This window comes from Girardinichthys multiradiatus, chromosome 13 (genome assembly GCF_021462225.1).
Source record: "Girardinichthys multiradiatus isolate DD_20200921_A chromosome 13, DD_fGirMul_XY1, whole genome shotgun sequence".
Lineage (NCBI taxonomy): Eukaryota > Metazoa > Chordata > Actinopteri > Cyprinodontiformes > Goodeidae > Girardinichthys > Girardinichthys multiradiatus.
This window is the reverse complement of record NC_061806.1, coordinates 13840041-13866177: the sequence shown is the minus strand read 5'-3', so window position 1 is coordinate 13866177 and position 26137 is coordinate 13840041. Positions and strand designations below refer to the sequence as shown.

Genomic DNA, 26137 nt, shown 5'->3' with positions numbered 1-26137 from the left:
TTAATTTTGAACCATTAAAAGCACTGTTTCATGTTTTCTCAAACATGTTTTATTGATTAAATTGAACCGAAACAAAGTAGTTAATGCAGTTAGGTTAAGGCAGTTAGGTTTTCACTTACGACCTGGTTGGTTTGGGTCGTTTCCTATTCCTTTAATAAATGATAAATGGACTGAACTTATATAGCGCTTTTCCAGCCATACAGACCACTCAAAGCGCTTTACACTAGAGCCACATTCACCCAATCGCACTCACTAACGCTCACACATTCATACACCGATACGCAGATCCGTAGGCAACTTGAGGTTAAGTGCCTTGCCCAGGGGAACATCGACATATGGCAGGAGGAAGCTGGAATCGAACCCTCCTCTTTGTATGTCCTCATGTTAACTTTTTCTGAAAAAGCCAAAAGCAGAAGAAATCTGTATGAGGCAACATACCTTTTTAAACCTATTACCACATTATATATGATCAAGACCCCATTAAGTTCAAGTTTTTAAGAACTGGACCATTAACCAGTACAAAATAATTGAATTTACTGATATTTAAATATAAACACAGCATGTATTGATGCTCCCACTGAACTAAACAGTGAAAAAGTAGTTCACACAGAAAAATTAACAGTCCCATTTATAGTAACAGTGTGTGAGGTTTGCAAAAGTTCTTATTTAAAGTTTATCGATGATGAAAAACGTTCCGATAATTCCCCATTTCAGAACATTCATACCCTAGTTTGTGTCCTCTGTGTTGTTCAGATGTCTGCAACAGCACTGACCTGCCGGAGTTTGAGATCATCAGTCTTCTGGAGGAGCAGCTGCCGGTGTACCGACTGCGGGCCGACACGGTCTACGGCTACGACAACGATGACTGGCTCCACACTCCTCTGGTGGCTCCAGACGCCATGCTCGACCTGACCACCGAGCAGATTGAAGAGACACTCAAATACTTCTGTAAGTCCGACTGACCGCAGGGGAACATGTATTGGGGTTATATAGTATACTGTGAATGCTGAGACTGTCGAGGCTGCGCGGACACAAGTGTCCGGACTGAGTTACACAGTGATGGCCTGATCATACTTTATTGGTATTTTCCTTTAAAGTTTTCTTATCTCTCCACTTACATTGAAAGAATTTATATAAATCCTGGACCTGGGCATAGAGCGTCTATCGAAATCCTCTGTCAGTTTCCTTGACTGACTACATCTTTACTTTAAGACCATCTTTTCAGATCCTCACATTTTAGGTCCAGAATAAGCCCTTCCTTCTGGTAGTTGATAGTAAGGAAGATAGTGATAGTGCTTGCAGGGCTTCATTGACATTAGTTGATACGTTGGCTGCACTGATGCTTTAATTAGTAAGAGAAATATAATTATAAAAGTGGGGCATCGTTTGTTGTGGCTTTCTAATGTCAAATATTTCCAGTATTTGTTGCTAATAAATTTAATTGTTCAAGTATGTTACGCAGCAACACAACATGTTTTTCACTGAAAATCTTTTTTTTTCTAATCTTATTGGTAGTCTGCACTCTACACTTTCTTATAACAGACAGTACCCAACTCCTTCCACAAGAGGATGCTACCATCTGTCCTACTTCCAGTTATGTTGTCCGTTTTGAACCATTTGTGATTGTGGATCACTTAATTCAATTCAAATTCAAAAATGCTTTATTAATCCCAAAGGGAAATTGAATGTTGTTGTAGCTCATTATCCAGGTTTCCTCAAAGAGCCGTTGTAGATGCTGATGGTTGTGGGCAGGAAGGATCTCCTGTAGCGCTCCGTCTTACAGCAGATCTGAAGAAGCCTCTGGCTGAAGACACTCTGTTGTTGTAGGACAGTCAACAACAAAAGTTACCTTCCCCTTCATCCCTTGCTGTGACATTAGGCAGATTGAATTAGTTTGATCTATTAGGTAATGAATTTGAATTTGACAAGTTTAGAAAGAAACGAAAACGTCCCTATCAAAAAGCTTGTCTTTACATTGTGCTCTAATGCAGTGGCAGCCCGGAGCCCTCTATCTGCAGCGTATTCACACATTAAAGTGTGTGTGTGTGTGTGTGTGTGTGTGTGTGTGTGTGTGTGTGTGTGTGTGTGTGTGTGTGTCTGGCTGCTATATCACTCATAACAGGGATCTACAGGTCCTTCTCAAAACATTTGCATATTGTGATAAAGTTCATTATTTTCCATAATGTCATGATGAAAATTTAACATTCATATATTTTAGATTCATTGCACACTAACTGAAATATTTCAGGTCTTTTATTGTCTTAATACGGATGATTTTGGCGTACAGCTCATGAAAACCCAAAATTCCTATCTCACAAAATTAGCATATTATTAAAAGGGTCTCTAAACGAGCTATGAACCTAATCATCTGAATCAACGAGTTAACTCTAAACACCTGCAAAAGATTCCTGAGGCCTTTAAAACTCCCAGCCTGGTTCATCACTCAAAACCCCAATCATGGGTAAGACTGCCGACCTGACTGCTGTCCAGAAGGCCACTATTGACACCCTCAAGCAAGAGGGTAAGACACAGAAAGACATTTCTGAACGAATAGGCTGTTCCCAGAGTGCTGTATCAAGGCACCTCAGTGGGAAGTCTGTGGGAAGGAAAAAGTGTGGCAGAAAACGCTGCACAACGAGAAGAGGTGACCGGACCTTGAGGAAGATTGTGGAGAAGGGCCGATTCCAGACCTTGGGGGACCTGCGGAAGCAGTGGACTGAGTCTGGCGTAGAAACATCCAGAGCCACCGTGCACAGGCGTGTGCAGGAAATGGTCTACAGGTGCCGCATTCCCCAGACCTGGGCTACAGAGAAGCAGCACTGGACTGTTGCTCAGTGGTCCAAAGTACTTTTTTCGGATGAAATCAAATTCTGCATGTCATTCGGAAATCAAGGTGCCAGAGTCTGGAGGAAGACTGGGGAGAAGGAAATGCCAAAATGCCAGAAGTCCAGTGTCAAGTACCCACAGTCAGTGATGGTCTGGGGTGCCGTGTCAGCTGCTGGTGTTGGTCCACTGTGTTTTATCAAGGGCAGGGTCAATGCAGCTAGCTATCAGGAGATTTTGGAGCACTTCATGCTTCCATCTGCTGAAAAGCTTTATGGAGATGAAGATTTCATTTTTCAGCACGACCTGGCACCTGCTCACAGTGCCAAAACCACTGGTAAATGGTTTACTGACCATGGTATCACTGTGCTCAATTGGCCTGCCAACTCTCCTGACCTGAACCCCATAGAGAATCTGTGGGATATTGTGAAGAGAACGTTGAGAGACTCAAGACCCAACACTATGGATGAGCTAAAGGCCGCTATCGAAGCATCCTGGGCCTCCATAAGACCTCAGCAGTGCCACAGGCTGATTGCCTCCATGCCACGCCGCATTGAAGCAGTCATTTCTGCAAAAGGATTCCCGACCAAGTATTGAGTGCATAACTGTACATGATTATTTGAAGGTTGACGTTTTTTGTATTAAAAACACTTTTCTTTTATTGGTCGGATGAAATATGCTAATTGTGTGAGATAGGAATTTTGGGTTTTCATGAGCTGTATGCCAAAATCATCCATATTAAGACAATGAAAGACCTGAAATATTTCAGTTAGTGTGCAATGAATCTAAAATATATGAATGTTAAATTTTCATCATTACATTATAGAAAATAATGAACTTTATCACAATATGCTAATGTTTTGAGAAGGACCTGTACAACCTTCATAATCCAACAAGCCATTTTAAAACTCACAAAGTCACAAATGCTCCAGTAGAAAAACATTTTATGAAAATTTTGATTAATATCAACTATAAAAAATGTGTTATGTTTAAAGAACTGCCGTTTTATTTCCATTTTTAGGTTTTAAAATAAAGAAAAACATAAAAAGTACACTTGCATTTAGCCCCTCACAGTCGATGCTTTGTAGAACGTTTCACTGCTCTTAAAGCTGCAGTCATTTAGGGCATGTCTCCACCAGCCCTGCACACCTAGAGACTAACATTTCTGCACGTTTTTCTTTGCAAAAGAGCTTCAAGACCAGTCAAAATGCCCAGAGAGCACGTGTGAGCAGTGCTTTTCATGTCTTGACACAGGTTCTTAATTGAATTCAGGTCTGCACTTTGACTAAGCCTTAAACATTCTTTTGTAGCTCTGGCTGTATGTTTAGGGTTGATGTCCTGTTGGAAGGTGAGTTGTTTCCCCATTTTCAAGTCTTTGGAACTTCCAGACAATCCTGAAAGAAAAGCATGATTTCTTCCAGGATTGTCTTGTGTTTACCTCCATTCATCCTTCCATCAACTCTTTGCAGCTTCCCTGTCCCTAACGAAGAAAGCAATCCCACAGCATGATGCTGCCTCCAATATCCATAGTCTGTCATAGTTTGGTTTTTTGATGGACCAAAATGCAGGGAAGAACTCCTGCAGCTCAAGGTTTTCAGGTAAGATGAGTCTTTATTATCCATGGCAGGACACAAACAGGGTAGCCAACACACGAGATCGGACATACACACAACATAAGGAACCAGTGGGGAACAACAGAAACAAACGGGCTTAAATACAAAAACTGAACAGCAGGGGGAACCAATGACAAACGTGACAAGACAATCAGGGGAAATCACAGAACAGGTGTGGGCTTGGGGTGCAGGGATACAGAAAGCAAAAGACTAGACCAGGTAATTTAACAAAAACACAAGCAGGTATGACATACCCCCTCCCTTTAAGGGCGGATGCCAGATGCCCACAAAACAAAAACAAAACAAACGGAGGCCATCCCCGGTAGACCCAGAGTTCAGGTGGATGGGCCGGTGGCCGTCCCCGGCCGATCCGGGCGATCAGCAGGTTGGCAACATAGGGGCAGAAACCGCTGTGGAGATCTGCGGCAAAGCCGCCGAGGCACAGCAAGTGGAGAGGGTGCATCCTCGCACCCATCAGGGACAGAAACAGGAAGTGGAGACAGCTTGTCCACGAACTCCTCCGGAACGGGAACCAGGAATGGAGGCAGTTCGTCCTCGGAGCCCCCCAGGATAGGACCGGGAACAGGAGCAGGAAGTAGTGGCAGTCCATCCACGAGCCCCTCACGGACAGGAACAGAGTGTGAGGCCGGCTCGGCTTGGGACCCCTTTGGAACAGGACCAGGATCGGGGTGTGGAGGCGGTCCATCCATGAACCCCTCCGGAACTGGACCAGGAACGGGATTAGGAGTCGGGGGCAGCGGCGATGGCTGATCAGGAGCTAAACCATGAGCTGGAAAACCGCCTCCAGCTTCAGTGGAGAGGCGAGTGGAGGAGGGGGCAGGAGGCCTCCACATTGAAGTGGCGGTTTCATCTAGGGCCTTTTGTCGCTGAGCCTCAATAGTATGGTGGATCCGAGGATCAGGAAAAAAATCCTTTCTCACCTCGAGCCAGTCTTGAAGGCTGCCAGCTATTTCCAGCCTTCTCCATGGGGAGCTGGGAGAGGTAGCAAGGTGGGAAAATAATTTGACCAGAATCTCACCCCTCTTGAATTCCCTCACCATTTCTCCCACTTGGTCCTGTTGGCTGGATCCTTCTGTCATAAAGTGGTTTTTTGATGGACCAAAATGCAGGGAAGAGCTCCTGAAGTTCGAGGTTTTCAGGTAAGATGAGTCTCTATTATCTATGGGAGGACACAGACAGGGTAGCCAACACACAAGATCGGACATACACATAACATAACAAGGAACCAGTGGGGAACAAAGGAAACAAATGGGCTTAAATACAAAAACTGAACAGCAGGGGGAACCAATGACAAACGTGACAAGACAATCAGGAGAAAAAACACAGAACAGGTGTGGGCTTGGGGTGCAGGGATACAGAAAGCAAAAGACTAGACCAGGTCATTTAACAAAAACACAAGCAGGTATGACATATTGAGGATGAGATATTCCAGTGTTGGTCCATTTTGAAAAATACGCTACGGTGGTGCAGTTGTTAGCACTGTTGCGTTTGCCCAGAGTCTGTATTTAGTTTACATGTTTGGACTACGCATATATGGGTTCTACACACGTGGACAAAATTGTTGGTAGCCCTCGGTTAATGAAAGAAAAACCCACAATGGTCACAGAAATAAATTGAATGTGACAATGGTAATTACGAATAAAAATTCTATGAAAATGAACAAATGAAAGTCAGACATTTTCTACCGCTTCTTCTATACAGGTCCTTCTCAAAAAATTAGCATATTGTGATAAAGTTCATTATTTTCCATAATGTCATGATGAAAATTTAACATTCATATATTTTAGATTCATTGCACACTAACTGAAATATTTCAGGTCTTTTATTGTCTTAATACGGATGATTTTGGCATACAGCTCATGAAAACCCAAAATTCCTATCTCACAAAATTAGCATATCATTAAAAGGGTCTCTAAACGAGCTATGAACCTAATCATCTGAATCAACGAGTTAACTCTAAACACCTGCAAAAGATTCCTGAGGCCTTTAAAACTCCCAGCCTGGTTCATCACTCAAAACCCCAATCATGGGTAAGACTGCCGACCTGACTGCTGTCCAGAAGGCCACTATTGACACCCTCAAGCAAGAGGGTAAGACACAGAAAGACATTTCTGAACGAATAGGCTGTTCCCAGAGTGCTGTATCAAGGCACCTCAGTGGGAAGTCTGTGGGAAGGAAAAAGTGTGGCAGAAAACGCTGCACAACGAGAAGAGGTGACCGGACCCTGAGGAAGATTGTGGAGAAGGGCCGATTCCAGACCTTGGGGGACCTGCGGAAGCAGTGGACTGAGTCTGGAGTAGAAACATCCAGAGCCACCGTGCACAGGTGTGTGCAGGAAATGGGCTACAGGTGCCGCATTCCCCAGACCTGGGCTACAGAGAAGCAGCACTGAACTGTTGCTCAGTGGTCCAAAGTACTTTTTTTGGATGAAAGCAAATTCTGCATGTCATTCGGAAATCAAGGTGCCAGAGTCTGGAGGAAGACTGGGGAGAAGGAAATGCCAAAATGCCAGAAGTCCAGTGTCAAGTACCCACAGTCAGTGATGGTCTGGGGTGCCGTGTCAGCTGCTGGTGTTGATCCACTGTGTTTTATCAAGGGCAGGGTCAATGCAGCTAGCTATCAGGAGATTTTGGAGCACTTCATGCTTCCATCTGCTGAAAAGCTTTATGGAGATGAAGATTTCATTTTTCAGCACGACCTGGCACCTGCTCACAGTGCCAAAACCACTGGTAAATGGTTTACTGACCATGGTATCACTGTGCTCAATTGGCCTGCCAACTCTCCTGACCTGAACCCCATAGAGAATCTGTGGGATATTGTGAAGAGAACGTTGAGAGACTCAAGACCCAACACTCTGGATGAGCTAAAGGCCGCTATCGAAGCATCCTGGGCCTCCATAAGACCTCAGCAGTGCCACAGGCTGATTGCCTCCATGCCACGCCGCATTGAAGCAGTCATTTCTGCAAAAGGATTCCCGACCAAGTATTGAGTGCATAACTGTACATGATTATTTGAAGGTTGACGTTTTTTGTATTAAAAACACTTTTCTTTTATTGGTCGGATGAAATATGCTAATTTTGTGAGATAGGAATTTTGGGTTTTCATGAGCTGTATGCCAAAATCATCCGTATTAAGACAATGAAATACCTGAAATATTTCAGTTAGTGTGCAATGAATCTAAAATATATGAATATTACATTTTCATCATTACATTATAGAAAATAATGAACTTTATCACAATATGCTAATTTTTTGAGAAGGACCTGTAGTGGGTCACGGGGAAGCTGGTGCCTATCTCCAGCAGTCTAGGGGCAAGAGGCAGGGTACACCCTGGACAGGTCGCCAGTCCATTGCAGGGCAACAAACAAACAACCATGCACGCACCTAAGGGCAATTTAGAGAGACCAATTAACCTAATAGGCATGTCTTTGGACTGTGGGAGGAAGCCAGAGTACCCGGTGAGAACCCACGCATGCACAGGGAGAACATGCAAACTCCATGCAGAAAGACCCACAGACTTGAATTGAACCCAGGACCTTCTTGCTGCAAGGCAACAGTGCTACCAACTGCGCCACCATGCAGCCAGAAAGTCAGACATTGCTTTTCAAACATGCTTCAACAGAATTATTTAAAAAAAAATAAACTCATGAAACAGGCCTGGACAAATATGATGGTACCCTTAACTTAATATTTTGTTGCACAATCTTTTGAGGCAATCACTGCAATCAGATTCCTATAACTGTCTATGAGACTTCTGCACCTCTCAGCAGGTATATTGGTCCACTCCTCATGAGCAAACTGCTCCAGTTGTCTCAGGTTTGAAGGATGCCTTTTCCAGACGGCATGTTTCAGCTCCTTCCAAAGATGCTCAATAGGATTTAAGTCAGGGCTCATAAAAGGCCACTTCAGAATAGTCCAATGTTTTCCTCTTAGCCATTCCTGGGTGTTTTTAGCTGTGTGTTTTGGGTCAATATCCTGTTGTAAGACCCACGACCTGCGACTGAGACCAAGCTTTCTGACACCGGGCAGCACATTTCTCTCTAGAATCCATTGATAGTCTTGAGATTTCATTATACCCTGCACAGATTCAAGACACCCTGTGCCAGATGCAGCAAAGCAGCACCAGAACATAACAGAGCCTCCTCCATGTTTCACAGTAGGGACAGTTTTCTTTTCTTCATATGCTTCATTTTTCTATCTGCAAACATAGAGCTGATGTGCCTTGCCAAAAAGTTAAGTTTTTGTCTCATCTGTCCATAGGACATTCTCCCAGAAGCTTTGTGGCTTGTCAACATGTAGTTTGGCAAATTCCAGTCTGGCTTTTCTACGAATTGTTTTCAACAATGGTCTCCTTGGTCGTCTCCCATTAAGTCCACTTTGCCTCAAACATCGTCGGATGGTGCGATCTGACACTGATGTTCACCTTTAATCTCTTTAGAAATTTTTCTGGGCTCTTTTGTCACCGTTCATATTATCCGTCTCTTTGTTTTGTCATCAATTTTCCTCCTGCGGCCACGTCCAGGGAGGTTGGCTACAGTCCCATGGATCTTAAATTTCTGAATAATATGTGCAACTGTTACAGGAACATGAAGCTGCTTGGAGATGGTCTTATAACCTTTACCTTTAACATGCTTGTCTATAATTTTCTTTCTAATCTCCTGAGAAAACTCTTTCCTTCGCTTCCTTCGTGTAGACACCTGTGATGCTAATTAATGGACACACCTTGATTTAACATGCCCCTTTGGTCACATTAATTTCAGCGGTACCATCATTTTGTCCAGGCCTGTTTCATGAGTTTATTTTTTTAATAATTCTGTTGAAGCATGTTTGAAAAGCAATGTCTGACTTTCATTTGTTCATTTTCATAGATTTATATTCATTATTATCTTTGTCAGATTCAAGTTATTTCTGTGACCATTGTGGGTTTTTCTTTCATTAACTGAGGGGTACCGACAATTTTGTCCACATATCTGGGTACTCCGGCTTCTACCCACAGTCCAAAAATGTGCATGTCAGAATAACTGATCTCTCTAAATTGCCCTTAGGAGTAGGAGAGATGAACCTGTCCTTGTTGGCCCCTCATTATGCATCAGCCCCCCCAGCAAACCTGCAAAGACAAGCAAGTGTAGATGATGGATGGAAGTTCATTTTCGGCTCATCTGACCAGAGAACCTTCTTAAACGTTTTGCTCAATATGATTTGCATAAAAACTGCAAATTAGACTGTTTCCAATAATTGCTTTCTTTTGTGGAGTGCAGAATTGATAGTACATGAGCTGTGGGTCTTTGTAGCTCCTCTAGAGTTACTGTCATTGGATTAATGCTCTTTTTGCCAGACCAGTCAGTATAGTTCGATGGCCATGTTTTGGTAGGTTAGCAGTTGCAGCATACTCTTTCCTTTTTTGTTTTATTTAGGAGTATCAGAGTAAAGGGGTATTAACCATGTATTATTTCCTTTCACTTAACTATTATGCACCACTTTGTGTTGGTCTGTCGCATAAAATCCAAATAAAATACATTTGCGTTTTGTTTCTAAGAACATGTGAGCAGATTATTGACCTGCAGCCTACCTCTGTTTGACCCCAATAGACGATAAGGATTTCGGCCATTTCTCCACCTCCCTCACGTTCGCTGTCATCCATGTGGGCGGAGGGTATTTGGGTTTCTGAGGCCACATTTGCTGCTGAGCAGTGGTTCTGGGAAAGAGGTAGAAAGTGAATGGATCAGGATTTGGACCCTTGGTTGTCACAACACCTTTGATCATTGTGAAACAAATGGAAGACCTGGATAGCAGGAGCGGGATAGAGGGACTAGTCAAGGAAGAATGTGCAGTGAAGGGCTGGTACTATAAGGAAGATAAGGAAGGTAAAGTGTGTTTTTATAATACTGTTCCTGGTTTTGTGCGTGACTTTTAGCTGCAAGACTTTTTGCAGTTTATGGTTGGACGTTTGCAACAGCAGCTTGTTTCTGTTTCTTTTTTTCGGAGTGATCTATCGAAAGTCTGACTTTGATCTGTTGTGACCCCTGATTATCCATTGGTCTGTGGTTCATTTAAGCCTAAACTAGTAAAAGAATATAGTTAAAACATTGCTTCCTATCTTTATTTAAAAAAACTCAACTTTCTAGATCAGTTTTAATTAAATAGACGTGTGCTGGTTTTAATACTGACAGTATTACAGAGGCTTACCATAATGCATTCAATAACTCTATTCAGCATGTCATTGATCTCAGCTCTGAAGTCGATAAGATGACACACCCCAGGGCAGCAGAGCCAACAGTGTGCAGGATGGAAAACAACTCCCTCCACTTTAGCTTTGATTCCCATCCATATTACAGCTGATAGAGGTGCTGCATCCTGTGAATGACGCATCAATCCCAGCCTACGTGCGTTTGTGTGTTACGTAAACAGGCTCCATATGGACAAGCTCTCACGTACCCCAGCTTACTGTAGGGGGTGAGAGGAGATGTTCCTGAAGTTAGCTGATTACTTCCTTTTCCCTCTCCTGCTTCCCATTCTCTTTGATCCGCGCATGTTTGCCGCTACTTTCACACTGCTTTGTGTCTCCACAGTGCTATGCGCAGACAGAGTGGGCCAAATGACGAAGACCTACAATGACATTGATGCTGTCACACGTCTGTTGGAGGAGGTAAGACTGAGTTTTTTTCCTGTGTTTGTTAGTTTGATTCAAAGCTGCTTTGATAGTTACCGTTGAAACCAGATATTTATATAGCTTGTTTAAAAAAAACATCTTGTTTCTCACTGTCTGAAATCAAATCAGACTAAACTTTTCCTGTTTTAGGTCAGTTACAATAACTGTAATTTTTCTGTTTTCATAATAACCTTTCTAAAAATCTGAAATTCATGCTTATTTCTCTAGTATTTTGGTGGAATCACCTTTTAAATTGTACACTATAGCCAACGTTGTAACTGAGTCAGGTTTGTAGGCCGCCTTAGTTGCACACACACGTTCAGCTCTGCCCACAAACTTTCAGAGATCAGAGCTTTGTGTTGGCCAATCCTAAACATTTGGAGCACCCATTTTCGCCAAGCTTTAATTTACTTGCCGATAATCTTGAGATGATGCTTCAATACGTAATGCTCTTTTTTATGTTGCTGTCTATTTGATGGACTACATCAGACCGCCCTGGAGCAAACACCCTCGTAACATGATACTGCCACCCCCGTGCTTCACATTGAAACACATTCATGAACACCATGATGGCTGGACATTCCCATGGTGTTTATACTTGTTTGTAACTGTTTAAAGAGATTATCATGGCACTTAAACAGATCTAGAAATTATCTAAGGTTAAACCAGTTCTCTGCCAGATATCAGGAGTGATTTGGTTTTATTTTCCAATGATGTCACACAAGGAAGCAGTGTGATTGAGGTGTTGCCTTAAAATACATCCACGGGTCTGTGTCCACTGAAATCAAGTGTAGTGGACCTATCAGAAACTTTTAAAACCATGACATCATCATCTGGGCGTTCCAAAAAGTTTAAAAGGATAGAATTTATGGAAAGCAAAAGAAATATGTGAAGAATTATTACTTATTATTGTGGCGTTTAGTAAATAGAAATGATTTTGATAACCTCAACTGATCTAAAACAGAAACGTTTAATCTGACAGTGAACAAAAATAATCGTGTCTTTTTATTGCGCATTTAAAAATATTTGGTCCCAACTGTGCTCAATAACTCTTATTTTATGTGCCCTCCCTCTAATAGAAAGAGAGAGACCTGGAACTGGCTGCAAAGATTGGCCAGTCTCTTCTCAAGAAGAACCGAACTCTGACTGAACAGAATGACTACCTGGAGGAACAAGTGGGGCAAATCACAGAGGAGGTCTGTACAAATACATGCTGGTCTTAATCACCTAGAATTAGGTTGGGCCAAGTTTTTACAAGAACATTTGTCGTCCTCCAGGTGGCCCAGCTTCACCATGAGCTTAACCTGAAGGATGAGCTGCTGCAGTTTTACACCAATGCGGCTGAGGAGTGTGAGGACGACTCCACCGGTTCCCCCACGTCAGCATCCACTATTTGCTTTCCCTTTGACTGTAGTAGCACTTTAGACCTGTACAGCTCCTATGTTTTTAAACTTTCCATTAATGGAGTCAGATCTTCTTGTAATAGCTGTTTTTTAATCACTTTGGCAATCGTTACTCTTTATTATGGGGACCATGCCATAACAAAGGGATTTTATTGATTTAATCAAGAAGGAGAAGGAATAAGGGAACAGATGGTAGAGCTTTATTGGGTGTCATGATTATTGGATGGAAAGGTCCTGAGCAGGGGTTCTGTGTCTGTAGGCAAATAACATGGCATACTTAAAATACACGTAAATGTAATGAATTTAACCTTCAGGTATTAAAGCAAATTTGGATGTTGCTGTATACATCTACGTTCTTCTTTACATGATTAAGCGGTTAAATGGAGGGATGTGGAGGCTGAGTGGGATGAAGACGGGTTCTGAAAAGGGATGAGTAGGAAGAGAAGGATAACGAGGGATCAGAAGGAGGGAGACTGTATATGAATTACTCTGTTTATTTGTTTCCTTCTCCAAAGGGGTAAAAAGAGTAAAGCAGAACCAGCTTCAGGAGTCTTTCTTAGTGACACACTTCAGAGGAAACTCAAAGAGCTGGAAGAGGAAAACCTGTCACTCCGCTCAGAGGTGCAACATAGTGGGCTTAACTAATCACTAAATGCACATGTAAGACACACAACTGAACCTTTGTCTGATCATGGTTTCTGTGCAGGCCAGCCATCTGAAGTCAGAGACGGAAACGTATGAAGAAAAGGAGCAGCAGCTTGTCAGTGACTGTGTTAAAGAACTACGTACGTTTTGTCACCCCCACTTTCTCTGTGTGTTTGAGAGTTCTTGCCACTCTGCAACACTGTGCACGTCTATTTTTTCTCTAACAACCTATTATCCAGGGCTGTCCAGTCTACAGATCGCTACCATCGCTGAGGAGCTGGCTCGGAAAACCGAGGATGCTTCCCGTCAGCAGGAGGAGATCACACACCTCCTCTCTCAGATAGTAGATCTGCAGAAGAAGGCTAAATCTGTGAGTGTGCTGGTGCAGACACGTTTCAAATCCACATGTTGTTTCCTAAATATTGTAATCCTCAAACCGCTGAATGTGTGTGCAGCTGGCAGTTGAAAATGAGGAGCTATCTCAGCACCTAATAGCAGCAAAGGATGCCCAGAGGCAGCTTACAGCAGAGGTAACTTTCAGCTTTTTGCAATCATACTTTGGTTATTATAAACAGCTTGTAAAAAGAAAACTGAATATGATACCTGTAACATCACAGCTGCAGGAGTTGGAGGAGAAATACTCAGAGTGTATTGAGATGCTGCATGAAGCTCAGGAGGAGCTGAAGAACCTGAGGAACAGAAGCTACCCTGCTGGAACTCCCCGACGCTTTCACCCGCTGGGACTCTATCCAATGGTGAGGAGGTGCATGCGTCTGCATGTCTGCAGATGAGCGAACATCATCAGAATCAGTCTTTTCCTTAAAGAGTCTCAATCATTCAGGATTCTCTGGCAGCGGAGATTGAGGGAACAATGAGGAAGGAGTTGAGTCTGGATGATCCTGAGAGTGAAGAACAGAAGTATGTATAATTTGAGTACTTCCCACTGTTTACGTTTTTTGTGAGAATGTCAATAGACAGAATGAAACACTTGTGTTTGCAGGATCCACCGGAAGCGAGTGTTTCAGACGGTGAAGAGCGTAAACCAAACGGTCCGTCAGCACTCTCTGACTCCAACCAACTCCAACATCCCAGGTTCCAACCAGTCGCTGTCGACTCGGACTTCCCCCCAGTCCAGCGGTCTCTCCACACCTTACTCCACCATGTTTGCCGGCGACATCAGTGGAGACAGTGTTGCCTTTGACAACCGGACACAGAGCATCCTCATGGAGACGGCATCCAATCAGGACAGGTGAATAGAAGCCTGCCTTAGAGAGGAAGCTGAGGCAAAACTAGTGATCTCATGTTTATGTGTTGTTTGGTCTCTGTCAGCAGTTTAGAATGCAAAGAGAAAAAGGTGAGCGGGGCTGAGGACCTGCGGCTGGCCCTGCGCCGCCTGTCTCTGCGCCGACAAAACAACCTGAGTGAAAGACGCTTCTTTGAAGAGGAGAGAGAGCGTCGGCGCGGGGGAGTAAATGGCGCCCTTGACCACGAGAACGTGTTGAGCCATTCGGACAGCATCATGTCGCTCGGAAACCTCCACCTGTGGGCCTCCCGGGGGCCTTACCTCCCAGACAAGCTCCAGATCGTCAAGCCGCTTGAAGGTGAGGGGGGAAGAGAGTGCGGAAGCAGCTGCAAAGCTGGCAGGAGCTGGGAAGGCGAGCACCACTTGGGGGTCGGAACCAAGAAAGGGAGCAAGTGGGGATGGGTGACAGAAGGGGAAAGGAGCTGCGAGGGCCGGCAAGGGCGAATACTTGAAGGGGAAAGGGCGTGGGGGTGGGCCAAGAGGACTATAGCAGGGGTAGAGCGGGAGAGAGGAAGAAGGTGGGCCAGAGATCGAGCCGGCGGCAGGAAGAGGAGGAGTGCAAAAGAAAAGAAGGAGAGACCTATGCCGCTGATGCTTTTTAACTCCTTCTGGTCTCTTATGCATCACCACAAATATGGCAGCTATTACAAAGAGCCACAACCCAGAGGGTGGCTGTAGGCACACACTGACATACACACACACGCATCACTAAACAATGGGAAAAAGTGTGGGGGGTATCAGATCATTTATTGTTCATTAAATCATTTTAACCTGTAAAGAACTAACTAAACGTAGAAAAGTGCACAGTGTGGTAACCTCTCCATTAAATATGTGTTTATTTTCTTTAATGTGTCATTGTTTTACTGTGAAGAAGCTCATAGCAGCATTTTATTAGTGACCTTTTCAGCATTGATTAAACCATGAGCTGCTGCTTTTGGTGCTGTGCTGCCCTCTGCTGGTAGCAAGAAGTCATATTTAACACAAGTGTGGCATGACCTTAGACCCCATTCATTCTGATATTATACAAGCACCATTGCATTTTTATTATATAACATTCCAGACCACCGTTGCTGTACATTTTATATGTAAATATTGGACACATACAGGGGTGGTTGAAAGTTTATGTACACTAAAATATTGTCCTGTTGGAATACCGAACTGTATCCAAGTTTCAACAATTTGACCTAAACCATCACCCTCAATTGAATGAAAATTGCTTAGAATGATCAGACACAATCCAGGACCCACAAAGGCTCAAGCTGAGTGTGAACTAGAACATGCTGGAACGTCTTTCTGTCCACAGTGATGCTATTTTTACTTTGCCATGGACTGAGAGACAAGAAGAAGGGCCTGCTCTTCAGCTGACTTAAATTTGCAGCTGCCCTAACGGGCAAGTCAAATATCTTCTGGGGAGCAGTTTTATAGAGAAGACTGAGCTAATTAACCATGATGACAGCAAGAATGTTTGGAGGAGTCAAGGTGAGGCTTTCAATCCTAAAAGCAGTGTACCAACTGTCAGGCATGGTGGGGGTAGTGTCATGCTTTGCTGGTATGGGAGATTGCAAAAAGTGGATAGAATAATGAAGTATTAGGACTACCTCCAAACTCTTCAATTTCACCTCAAAGCCACCGCTTGATGTTTTAAACTTGGACACAATTGGGTGTTCCAGCTGGACAACGATTCCAAACACACCTTAAAACAGCTTTTGAAATGCTAACAGATTTTCTGAATTACCTCTGCCAAAGTTCTAATCGGGTTAGAAACTTGAGAACTATGCTGAAATTCAGTCATTGTGCCAGAAACCAAAGCAGTTTAAATGACTGCTTGTATTTGAGCCTGTGTGTGTAATGTTGCCTATTATAGAGATTGATTTGAAAGAGTTAAAACTATATTCATACCTATACACCCAGTCCTTTTTTTAATTCCAAATGTATTTCTTGGTTGAATTGTCAAATGAAAGATCCAAATAAAGTTTTCAAATCTCAAAATGAGATTTAATCCCTTGATCAGTACATGCAAACCACTAAAGGACACACATAATATGTATGTACATATATACATAGACATGTTTGGCTTTCTAATCAATTTTGTGATTTCCTCTTGTTTTCTTGTTTTTCATGCTTCCATGTTCACTCTGTCATTTCTTGTCTATTTTTCTTTATTTCGTTAATAAACTTATTGTCTCTGTCTAATTTTTGCTTCCATTTCACTTCATTTTTATAATTTGTTTGTTTTTCTTTCTGTTTGCCATATTTCCAACCTCTCTTCACATCTAGCTATTCTCATCATGTACATTGTTAATATAATCTTATTAAATATATGAAAATTGTTTGGGTTATTTTTGATGATTTAGCAGATACTATAAATATCAAAGTACCCTACATGATCTGCAAACACATTTTTGTATTAATGTTACCAGGTCATAAATGTTATCCAGGTCATAAATACCAGTTTAATGCTGCACATGGTACATGGAACTGCAATGGCAACAAATCATAACGGAAGACTTTTATGATGAATAAAGCCGTTCAAGTAAATTAATTGATACCCTGAGAGAGTGCAATGCTATTTTATCTGTTTTGGAGAAATGGAAATATTCCTTCAGCTGATTATATTTGTAAGGTACTGCAGTTTTGTTCATGTCTGTCCACCAGGCTCGGCCATTTTGCACCAGTGGCAGCAGCTAGCGCAGCCTCACCTCGGTGTGATCCTGGATGCCAGGCCAGGGGTCGTGCCAAAGGGCTACAGGCCCCTTGAGCTGGAGCTGGAACAGGTATGTGTGGATGAGTGGCAGGAAAACGCAAGTGTTTTTCTTTGGATGTCGGTGTATCCCAGTTATAAAGATGGTAGTTGAAACCAGTCTGCTGTAAACTGGTTATATGTTCTTTAATGTGTAAAGTTGTCTAGGAATCACTTCCATCCATCAACTCAGAGCAGCTTCCCTATCCCTACAGAGGAAAAGCATCATGCTGCCACCACCATGTTTCACCATGGGGATGATGTGTTCAGGGTTATCTGCAGTGATATTTTTTGGCCACACATAGGATTCCACATTCAAGACAAAAAGTTCAGTTTTGGGTCTCATCTGACCAGAGCTCCTTTGTACACCTTTGCTATGTCCCCTATATGGCCTGTGCCAAACTGTTGGAAGGACTTCTTGTGGCTTTCTATCAACAATTGTTTTTTTGCTGCTGCTCTTTCATGAAGGCCATGAGGAGTGCATGACTAATATTTGTCCTGTTGACAGATTTTTCCACCTGAGTTTTGGATGTCTTTTTCTCCTCCAGAACTACCATGGTCCTCTTGGCTGTTCTGTTTGCCAGCCTGTCAGTTTAGGTGAATGCGTTTATCAGTTATCATGTGTGGCACAGTCTTTTTGATTTTCTGAGGATAGACTGAACAGTTCTTTTTTAGAGGTTCAAATCTTGGGATTTTTGATACCCTAACCATGCTTTAAACTCTTCCTGTCTGCCTTGTTCCTTGGTCATCAAGATGCTATTTGTTCCTTAACGTTCTCTGAGAAAACTCTGCAGCCTTCGCAGAGCAGCTGCATTTATACTGAGATAAAAATACACAAATGTAGGCTCTGTTTACTAAAATGGTATCTTCTGAATGTGAATGTTCAAAGGGTATGAATACCTTTTTAACACACTGTAAATATTTAGAAAGTAGAATTTACCATAATTTGCTAAACACCCTGCGCAATGTGGCTGTTCTGATTTAAAATGTGGCTTCTCTCCCGCCTCAGGTGTACCCATGGGGCGGTTTTGAGGAGGATGATCCAGGAGAGCAATACTTCCAGAATCTGCCCACCTCCTCAACCACTGCTTCACCAGCTGTGCCCCCCATGTCCAGCACGGGGGATGCCAACCTCAGGCAACCTCTAGGCAGCCTCGGCCCTCCCTCTCCGCCTTCTCCATCTCCTTCACTACATCTTAGCAACAATGATGGACTGGGTGAGGACAAACAGAACATTTATGGGAAGGATAAGAATTGGTTGGACACTGACCCAGCCAATGTGACATATTCCTTTTTTGTTTTTAATAGATGCAGCGGGTCAAAGGTCTGCAAAAATGTGTAAAAACCTACCTGTTATCGAATAGGATACTTAAGAACAACTGTTGCTGTAACTAGTGTAGTTGTATCGCTAAAGAGCACACGTTAATTCATATTGTCAAATATGTCAATGTTTATTGATGCTCTCATGGAACCAACAGTGGAAAATAGTAAAAGAAACAATTAAAAGTCAACTATTATTTTTTGGGGTTTGTAAACATCATCAGTTCATTTTTATTTCATTGTCATGATAAACCACAATTTTATCACAATAAAATACATTCATGTTAACAATCACATAACATTCAATAATTCTATAATTGCCCATTTCTAACTCCAAGCATTCAGCATGCTGAGGTGAGTTGATCTTCATTAGTGTAGACAGAGTTTTTGCATAGCCTAGCATGAGATTAGGTAATGTTACTAAGCTATTGGGTAGGTGCTTCGACATTTGTGTTCCATTGACATAAATTTCCTAGCATTTATTTGATATTTATAAGGTATATGTGACTTTTCTAATGTCTTGCCCCAGTTTCAACATGTCCAAAAACAATATTGGTGGCAGTTTGGCTTAGTTGGTGATTGCATTATGTTTGCTAATATATCAAATGCATAGAAATGCGATTCAGGAGCGACTTTAACTAAAACCATGTATCGTTATGTGCTATTGAATGCAGTATATATGTAACAGTGTGATGGGGGTATAACACTGAAAACAAGCTATAAATTTAGTGCAGGAGTTTTAGACATTACATCTAATCAACTTCAAGCCTATGGAAATGAGGGTTTTCTGTCTCATTTGGTTCTGATATCATGTGTAGTTGCACTCAAATCTGTATCTGAACATGGAAGTGGATAATCCGTTAGGCCAATATTCTGCATATAAAGTTAGTCTCACTTGAGGACATTTCAGTAATCAATTAAAGTAACAAAGTCTCTCAGTACCAAAAGTTCACTAAATACAGCCTGAAACTTTATCATGGAGTTTAAAAATGAACTTGTCTGTGTTTGTGTGACGTCTAGCGGCAAACTATCCAGGAAAATGCATGGCCCACACCAGCTCTACTTACACCTTTACAACATGTCGGATCCTCCATCCAACAGATGAGCAGACGCGGGTCACACCAAGGTAAGAGACGTCCTCTGCTGATGTTACAGTTGATAATACAGTTACGCCCGAAATTCTTACTACGGCTGGCAGATTTAGATTTTAGGTTACTTATATTCAATTAAGAAGTTTGTTTCTAATAGAAAATGAGACATCTCTCTAAAGGTAATAACACAATGTAAGAATCTCAGTTTCTGCATGATTCCACTGGTATTTTGACAAATTATCTTTGGTAATAAGCTCCAAGTCATTGAGGTTGAAAGGCCTGCTTGCCATCACCCTAATCTTTAGCTCTGTCTACAGATTCCTGTCAGATTAAAGTCAGTACTTTTGCTCTGCCACTCCAGAAAGTTAACATGACATCCAGTCAGAAGAAACATGTTTTTCAAATTAAAAGTTTATTTTGCAACTAAATGTGCCAGGAGTATGAGTAATTTTGGGCTTAACTGCACATGGTCCACATTTTCTGTATGTATCTACAAATTGTAAATTGAGTGAAGTGGCAAAGTTTTATTTTTCTGCTAGAATGCACATAATGTCCTTTTATAATCCTAATAATGATCAAGAGTTTGGCTTGTAGACAATGCTCCCTGTCTTGTTTAAATGATGTATTCTCCTAAATAATTTACTGAACTGATATGTCAATGCAGTTTAAGCACAATGTGAAGCCTAATGTAATTATGCTGATTTGTATTGTGTTTCGCCAACATTTAGTTGCTTTATAATGTATGCCGACGTTTACATTTATTCAGCTGCAGCATGGGCTTTTTATGCAGCTCTTTAAAGTGTAAAATCAGTCTGAAATTTTATTCCTGTTGTTCTCATTCCTGCTAGTTTAAACCCCATCCCTGCATCCTCCTCCTGTGTAATGACCAGCTGTCTGAGGGGTACTCCTGCTGCTACTCCCTGCACTCCTCGCAGGCTCAGTCTCAGGCCCTCTGAATCATCGACCAACCTCAGGCAAGGCACCACATGATCCCATGTAAAAACTGCATATAACTCTTGGTGCTGTGCCCTACAGTTTTATATGGTAGAGCAATGCAAAAACGTATATGTTTTTGACATTTAATGGAAAAGGACGTGGTCTGCATTTGTATTTACCCTCACGTTACTCTGATACCCTTCAATATAATCAACCAATTGCTTCAGAGTTTACCATAATCTTAGTATAAATCTAGCCTTTGTGTGAAGGCCTCAGAGGTATGTTGGAGAACATCCATGAGCAAAAAGCAAGCGACACGCAAGCAGCAGGTAGGTCAGGGAGAACGTTGGAGAACGTGGAGAATGTCATGGTTACTCTGGAGGAGTTGCTGAAATCTGCAGGTGGGAGAAAACATAGTATTAACTCAGGGAAATTCAAAAAACTGTTTCTTTCCACTTTAAAGTTATGCAGTACTTTGTGTGGCTCAATCACATGAAATCTCAATAAAATGTTGTGGTAACAAGCCAACAAGAAGAATATTTCTGCTAAGTAATGTAAATTAATCTATGTCTGAAATGAATTAGTTAACACTTAGTTAATGCGACAGAAGGTGAAATATTTCTTTATCATCGTTTGATTCTTGTCTGTGTAGAGATGGAACACGCACCACCAGCACTTCCCTGGGGTTAGTGCGCCTCCTCCAGGAGAGAGGGATCTCAGCAGCCATGTATCACCAGAGCCAGGGCCTTGAGTACAGTCAAGGTACCGGAGGAGTTCTGTTCAGCACTTCAATTGCTCCAAACAGAGCATCCAACGCAGAACCCCTGCGCCCCGCGACCCCTCCAAATTCCCCAACAAGGCCAGGTACCTCAGCTGCCCCAACCTCTGAGGGCTTTGACTTCAAGAGCCCGTCATATGACAACTTTCTGGCCTCCAAACCGGCACACTCCATCCTGAAGGAAGTAACGGGGATAAGAGGCAGGCAAAGAGCGAGGGACTGTGAAAGCCAAACGGACGTCAGCGTGGCTGTCCACAACCTAAATCTGCTGGACAAGGTTAAGCGGCTAGGTGTGGCTGGAGGCAGGGCAGCAAGTCCAAGTCCCCTCCTGGGACCTCTGGGGGGTCTCCGCAGGTCTGGGTCCCCTTTTGGACCGGATGGAATGAGAAGGAACAGGAGTTATCCAGCCATGGTTGGAGCCAGCATGGCCATGAAAGCACCTGGGCCCCAGGAGTAGTCTGGACTGCTGCTGGCTGTAAGGGTAGAAACAGGAACGACTGCTGAGCGGTCACCTATGGGTATTATCCACCAACAACGTTGCACTCTCTACTGCAGTTCTACTTGAATTTTATCTGCACTGTAATACTAATTTAACAGGTGGCTGATCCTTGAATAAAAAAAAAAAACTTAAATAGGTAGAAGTATATAGACCCACATATATAATACCTACATTTCAGCCATGCAATGAATAAGCAGTTGTCCTTTTATGCCCCTGGATTTCAAAAATGTCTCTCAATGGAACTGTATGATATCAGGGAGCTGAACAATCACATTTCAAAGGTTATGATTCTATTCAAGGAATCACCAGGAACCTTTTATTACTAGTTTTTCTATATAGTATTTGGCTTAAAGGGATAGTTCAGATTTTTGATGTGGGGGTTCTGGTCAGAGGTTATGACCAATAAAGCAGTTGTGTAGTTAATCTCCAGCAGGTCAGCTCTGTTTCTAAGCACACCACATTCCGTGCATCCTTACTCAGCTTCTTCAGCTGGGTGCCTCTTCAGCAGTCATCCATGTGGTTTCTCCATTATAGCAAGCTTTCCTGTATCTTCCATACATCATCAAGGTTTTCCTAATCTCTATCAAAAACCCCTATAACAGTTTCCCTGGAGCAAGAGAGGCCACTAACATGTGCCTGGGTTTCCTTGACCATGATTACTTTCTTAGTGTCTTCCCTTAGATGAAACAAAGATTAGCTTATAAGAGCTATATCGAGAGCAATAGATTTCCGACATCTTAAAACATCTTAAGCCAAGACATGTCTTTGGCTTTTGATCAGATATCAGATGTTTGGTTTTTTTTCTAATGCCCTGTGTTTTCTGCCTTACAGATTTCTTCTGTTTTTGTTTTTTGTCACGTTTAAATGTTTTAAATCATCAAACAAATGTTAATGTCAGACAAAGATGACCTGATTAAACACACAATGCAGTTTTCAACTTGGCCCTTGATGAAGTAGTAATTGTCCCCTAAACCCAATAACTGGTTGTGCCACCCTTGGAGCCACAAACTGCCATCAAATGTTTGCAATAGCTGACACTGAGTCTTCCACATTGCTGTTTTTTGGCCCACTCTTCTTTGCATTATGTTTGAACATCTTGGCTTGTTTAAGCATTTCAATCAGATTTAGGCTGGTCTTTGACTAGGCCACTTCAGAATCCTTCATTCCCCTTTGATTTGTTTGGGCGGTTCAGAGGGGCACTTGCTGCTTTGGACTGTTGTCCTCTGCATAACCCAAATGAGCTTAAATTTAAGGTAATGAACTGACTGTTGGACATTCTCCTAATTTGTTACATTTATATCTGGTTTGGATAATAACTGAAATCACCAGTTAAAACAGCTTTTTTGTATTTAATTACGGAATCTTTATCTTATGTAAAATTTGTTTGATATTAAAAATTTAAGTCTGTCAGAAAAGGGAAAGAACAAGAAATCTGCAAGGGGGAAATAACCAGTTTTCACTGTACAATGACAGACTATGGTAGTCTAAATTCCATCACAATGACATGTTGAGTTAATCTAGCCAGGTTAACTTGTTCAATGCAAAGTTAATGTGGTGTCAAAACAAAACTTCTGTACATAATAGATTCTGTGTCCCTGATTTTTACCCTATTGTACTTGTCAGTCAGTTAGTTTCTTTGGTTGGATGTATTAAACAGGTTCTGGTTTGTTTGTGTTTAACATGTGAAGTTTATGTTACTCACTATGGATCAACTGGGTCTTCTGAATACATAATTATAGACTTCTCTGTTAATAGCCTATGCTAAGATAAGTTATTTTCTGTAGGTAAGAGACTGACCGGTCAAAACCTCTTCACAGAATCCCACCTTCAAAAAAAGTTATCCATTCTATATTTATGCCAAAAGCTTATAAAATATTACAATCATTATTATTATGAGTACTGTAGCTTAATACTACTGACATATCTTTAGTTTACATAGATTTGCAGCTGCAGATTCTCAGCTCCACTGTGAGGCCTCACCACCGGCCTAGCGCCTTGAAGACCCCACCAATCCGATGTTCAGCTTATAATTTACTTTTAATTGCATTTTATGTTTATGGTTAGGGTTAGGGGCTCTGAAGGGAAAGCAACTATTTCTATACATATATAAACTGGAAAAGGCCTGGGAGTGTCACTGCTAGCACGTTAGCATGCTAATTTTAGGATGTAGCTCACAGGGCTAAATGCTAAATGCTTACAGAACTACTAAAAAAGAGATTTTTTTTTAATGTAACTTTAGTTTATATAACAAGGTCAACCAACCCACTAGAGCAAAATTATAGACACATCCACTAACAGTCCTGCTTCGGAGGCTGAGTCTGCTGGCTAGATGTAGTAAGCCCACTCTCAAATCCACAAAATCCCACACTCATCCAGACAAGTGCACTCCAACTGTTTGGCTTTCTCTAGTTACTGTAGCACTACATTATGCACTTTCTTCTTCTGTACCACCGGACAGAGATGCTGATTTTTATTTTAAAGAAATGTGAAAACTTAATAAAATGTGTTGCCTGTATCCAAACAAAGTTATTGCACTACTTGAAATGAGCGGGTGCAAGTCTGCCAAGGCATTTGCAAATATATTGGATCAATATCATGGCATTTTAAACAATGGTTTTTCTTTGTTTAATTGGCCATTAGACAGGAAATTTGATGGAGCTTCCACTGAACTGGAGGGATGGATGCACTGAAGCCACAACTCACAAAGAGGGCAGAGAGAAAGAGATGGATTAAGTGATTGTGGCGGGTTCATATGGATGGAAGCTTTAGGGCATTTACCAGAAGGTCTCTGTTAATACAAAGGAAGCATTTGAACTTGTGTATTTTATTGCTTTATCTTACTTTAATATTCTTTTTTAAGCTAAAAACACCTCCTCGGTCACCATATTTTCATAAATTGCAAACAATATGTGATAAAATCCTTAAACATCAGCAAATAATAACAAAACCGTGTTGTTTTTTTCTCCATCAACTGTCATTTTCTTCCTCTCTGTGTGAGCCAATAACTACTTCCAGAGTGAATTAATCAGGTCAGCCCAAACATGAAATTATTGCTTCTCCTCCTCCAGCAGATGGAGCTAAAAAATAACTCAACACAAAGTGAATAGCTAAAGCACAATGTGCACCTGTCTCCCTGCCTTTGATCAGTCATAAATCCAGACCCATTTACCGTCTGTTTTTTTTAAATACGAGGGATACAATAAGGACTCTTTATTAGACCTCGGGCGGCCAAAAGGTGAATCACAGGGGAGCAATAATCGAAAAATGGCACTACTGTTGGTAGGGAGTCTAATTGGATGAAATAAAAACATTTCAAATGTCACAGGCATCTTTCATTGTGGACTGTTGTCATCACAGAATGACATTTTGGCAATCTTATTTATCCTCCATCTCCAGCACCTCAACAGAAAAAGTGTGCACACAGGTACAAACTCTGCTGCCACACTCATTACACAATGTTTGTAATTTCCGTAAATCTTTGCCCTAACATGGAAGCAGGCTCAAGTAAAATTTTAGAACTGCCAGAGGTTGGTAAAGACATCGGCGGTTATGTTGAGTGTTGGATGGGATCTAAAATTTGATTTCATTATGTAATAAAACAAAAGCCTTTGCAACATGATAAAAGGGGAGAACTGCCATTGAGTCTTTTACATTGCCGTAGAGAAGTTTTGGCCCATTCCACTTTGTTTTAATTAAGCCACACTGGAGGTTTTTCGAGCATGAATGGCCTGTTCAAGACCCCATTACAGCATCTCAGTTCTAGGCCACAGTAAAACCTTCATTTAATTAAATTTCTTTTGGAGGTGTTGCTTTGAATCATTGTCCTGCATCATAACATAAGTTAGTTTAACCTTAAGGTCATAAACTGAAGCCTAGACATTCTCCTTCAGTATTTTCTGACAGAGAGCAGAATTCATGGTTTCATTTATTACAGAAAGTTGCCAAGGCCCTAAAGCAGCAAAGGGGCCTAATCATCACACTACGGGCACTGTGTTGGACTGCCATGATGTTAGTGTTTGAAAAGTCTAACATGATGCAGACCTTCTAAAAAGTTCTACTCTTGTGTCATAAATCCTCAGAATCCTGAAAACTCTTGGGCCTCAAAGATGTTTTTTGGCCGATGTGTAGAAGGACATTTGTGTACTTTTTGATCAGCAGTGGTTTTAACCATTTGCCTAGTCTCTTTTTACTTGTTGAATCATGGACATTGATCTTAAGTGAGGTCTTAATTAATGCCTGCAGTGCTTTAGATGTTCCTGTAAATTCCTTTGTGACCCCATGGATAAGTCAGGTTGATAGGCCATCCACTCCTACAA

General features: G+C 41.9%; 1 protein-coding gene across 3 annotated transcripts; it reads left to right on the top strand.

The window, feature by feature from the left end:
- The first annotated feature begins 815 nt into the window (after positions 1-815).
- Positions 816-24635, top strand: LOC124878973 (trafficking kinesin-binding protein 1-like). Of its 3 annotated transcripts, none has more exons than XM_047383202.1 (17): positions 816-948; positions 11027-11103; positions 12186-12302; positions 12384-12484; positions 13025-13130; positions 13216-13294; positions 13394-13524; positions 13610-13684; positions 13772-13909; positions 13996-14072; positions 14155-14403; positions 14484-14755; positions 17113-17231; positions 18207-18414; positions 19538-19643; positions 20457-20582; positions 21197-24635. In XM_047383202.1, exons 1-17 carry the CDS (start codon positions 900-902, stop codon positions 21777-21779), a joined length of 2613 nt encoding a protein of 870 aa, XP_047239158.1. In that variant the 5' UTR covers positions 816-899; the 3' UTR covers positions 21780-24635. The 3 variants fall into 3 exon arrangements, with proteins under 3 accessions (XP_047239158.1, XP_047239155.1, XP_047239157.1); XM_047383199.1 differs by lacking the exon at positions 816-948 and adding an exon at positions 10182-10321; XM_047383201.1 differs by lacking the exon at positions 816-948 and adding an exon at positions 10183-10321 and having other exon boundaries at positions 14487-14755.
- Positions 24636-26137: the final 1502 nt, after the last annotated feature.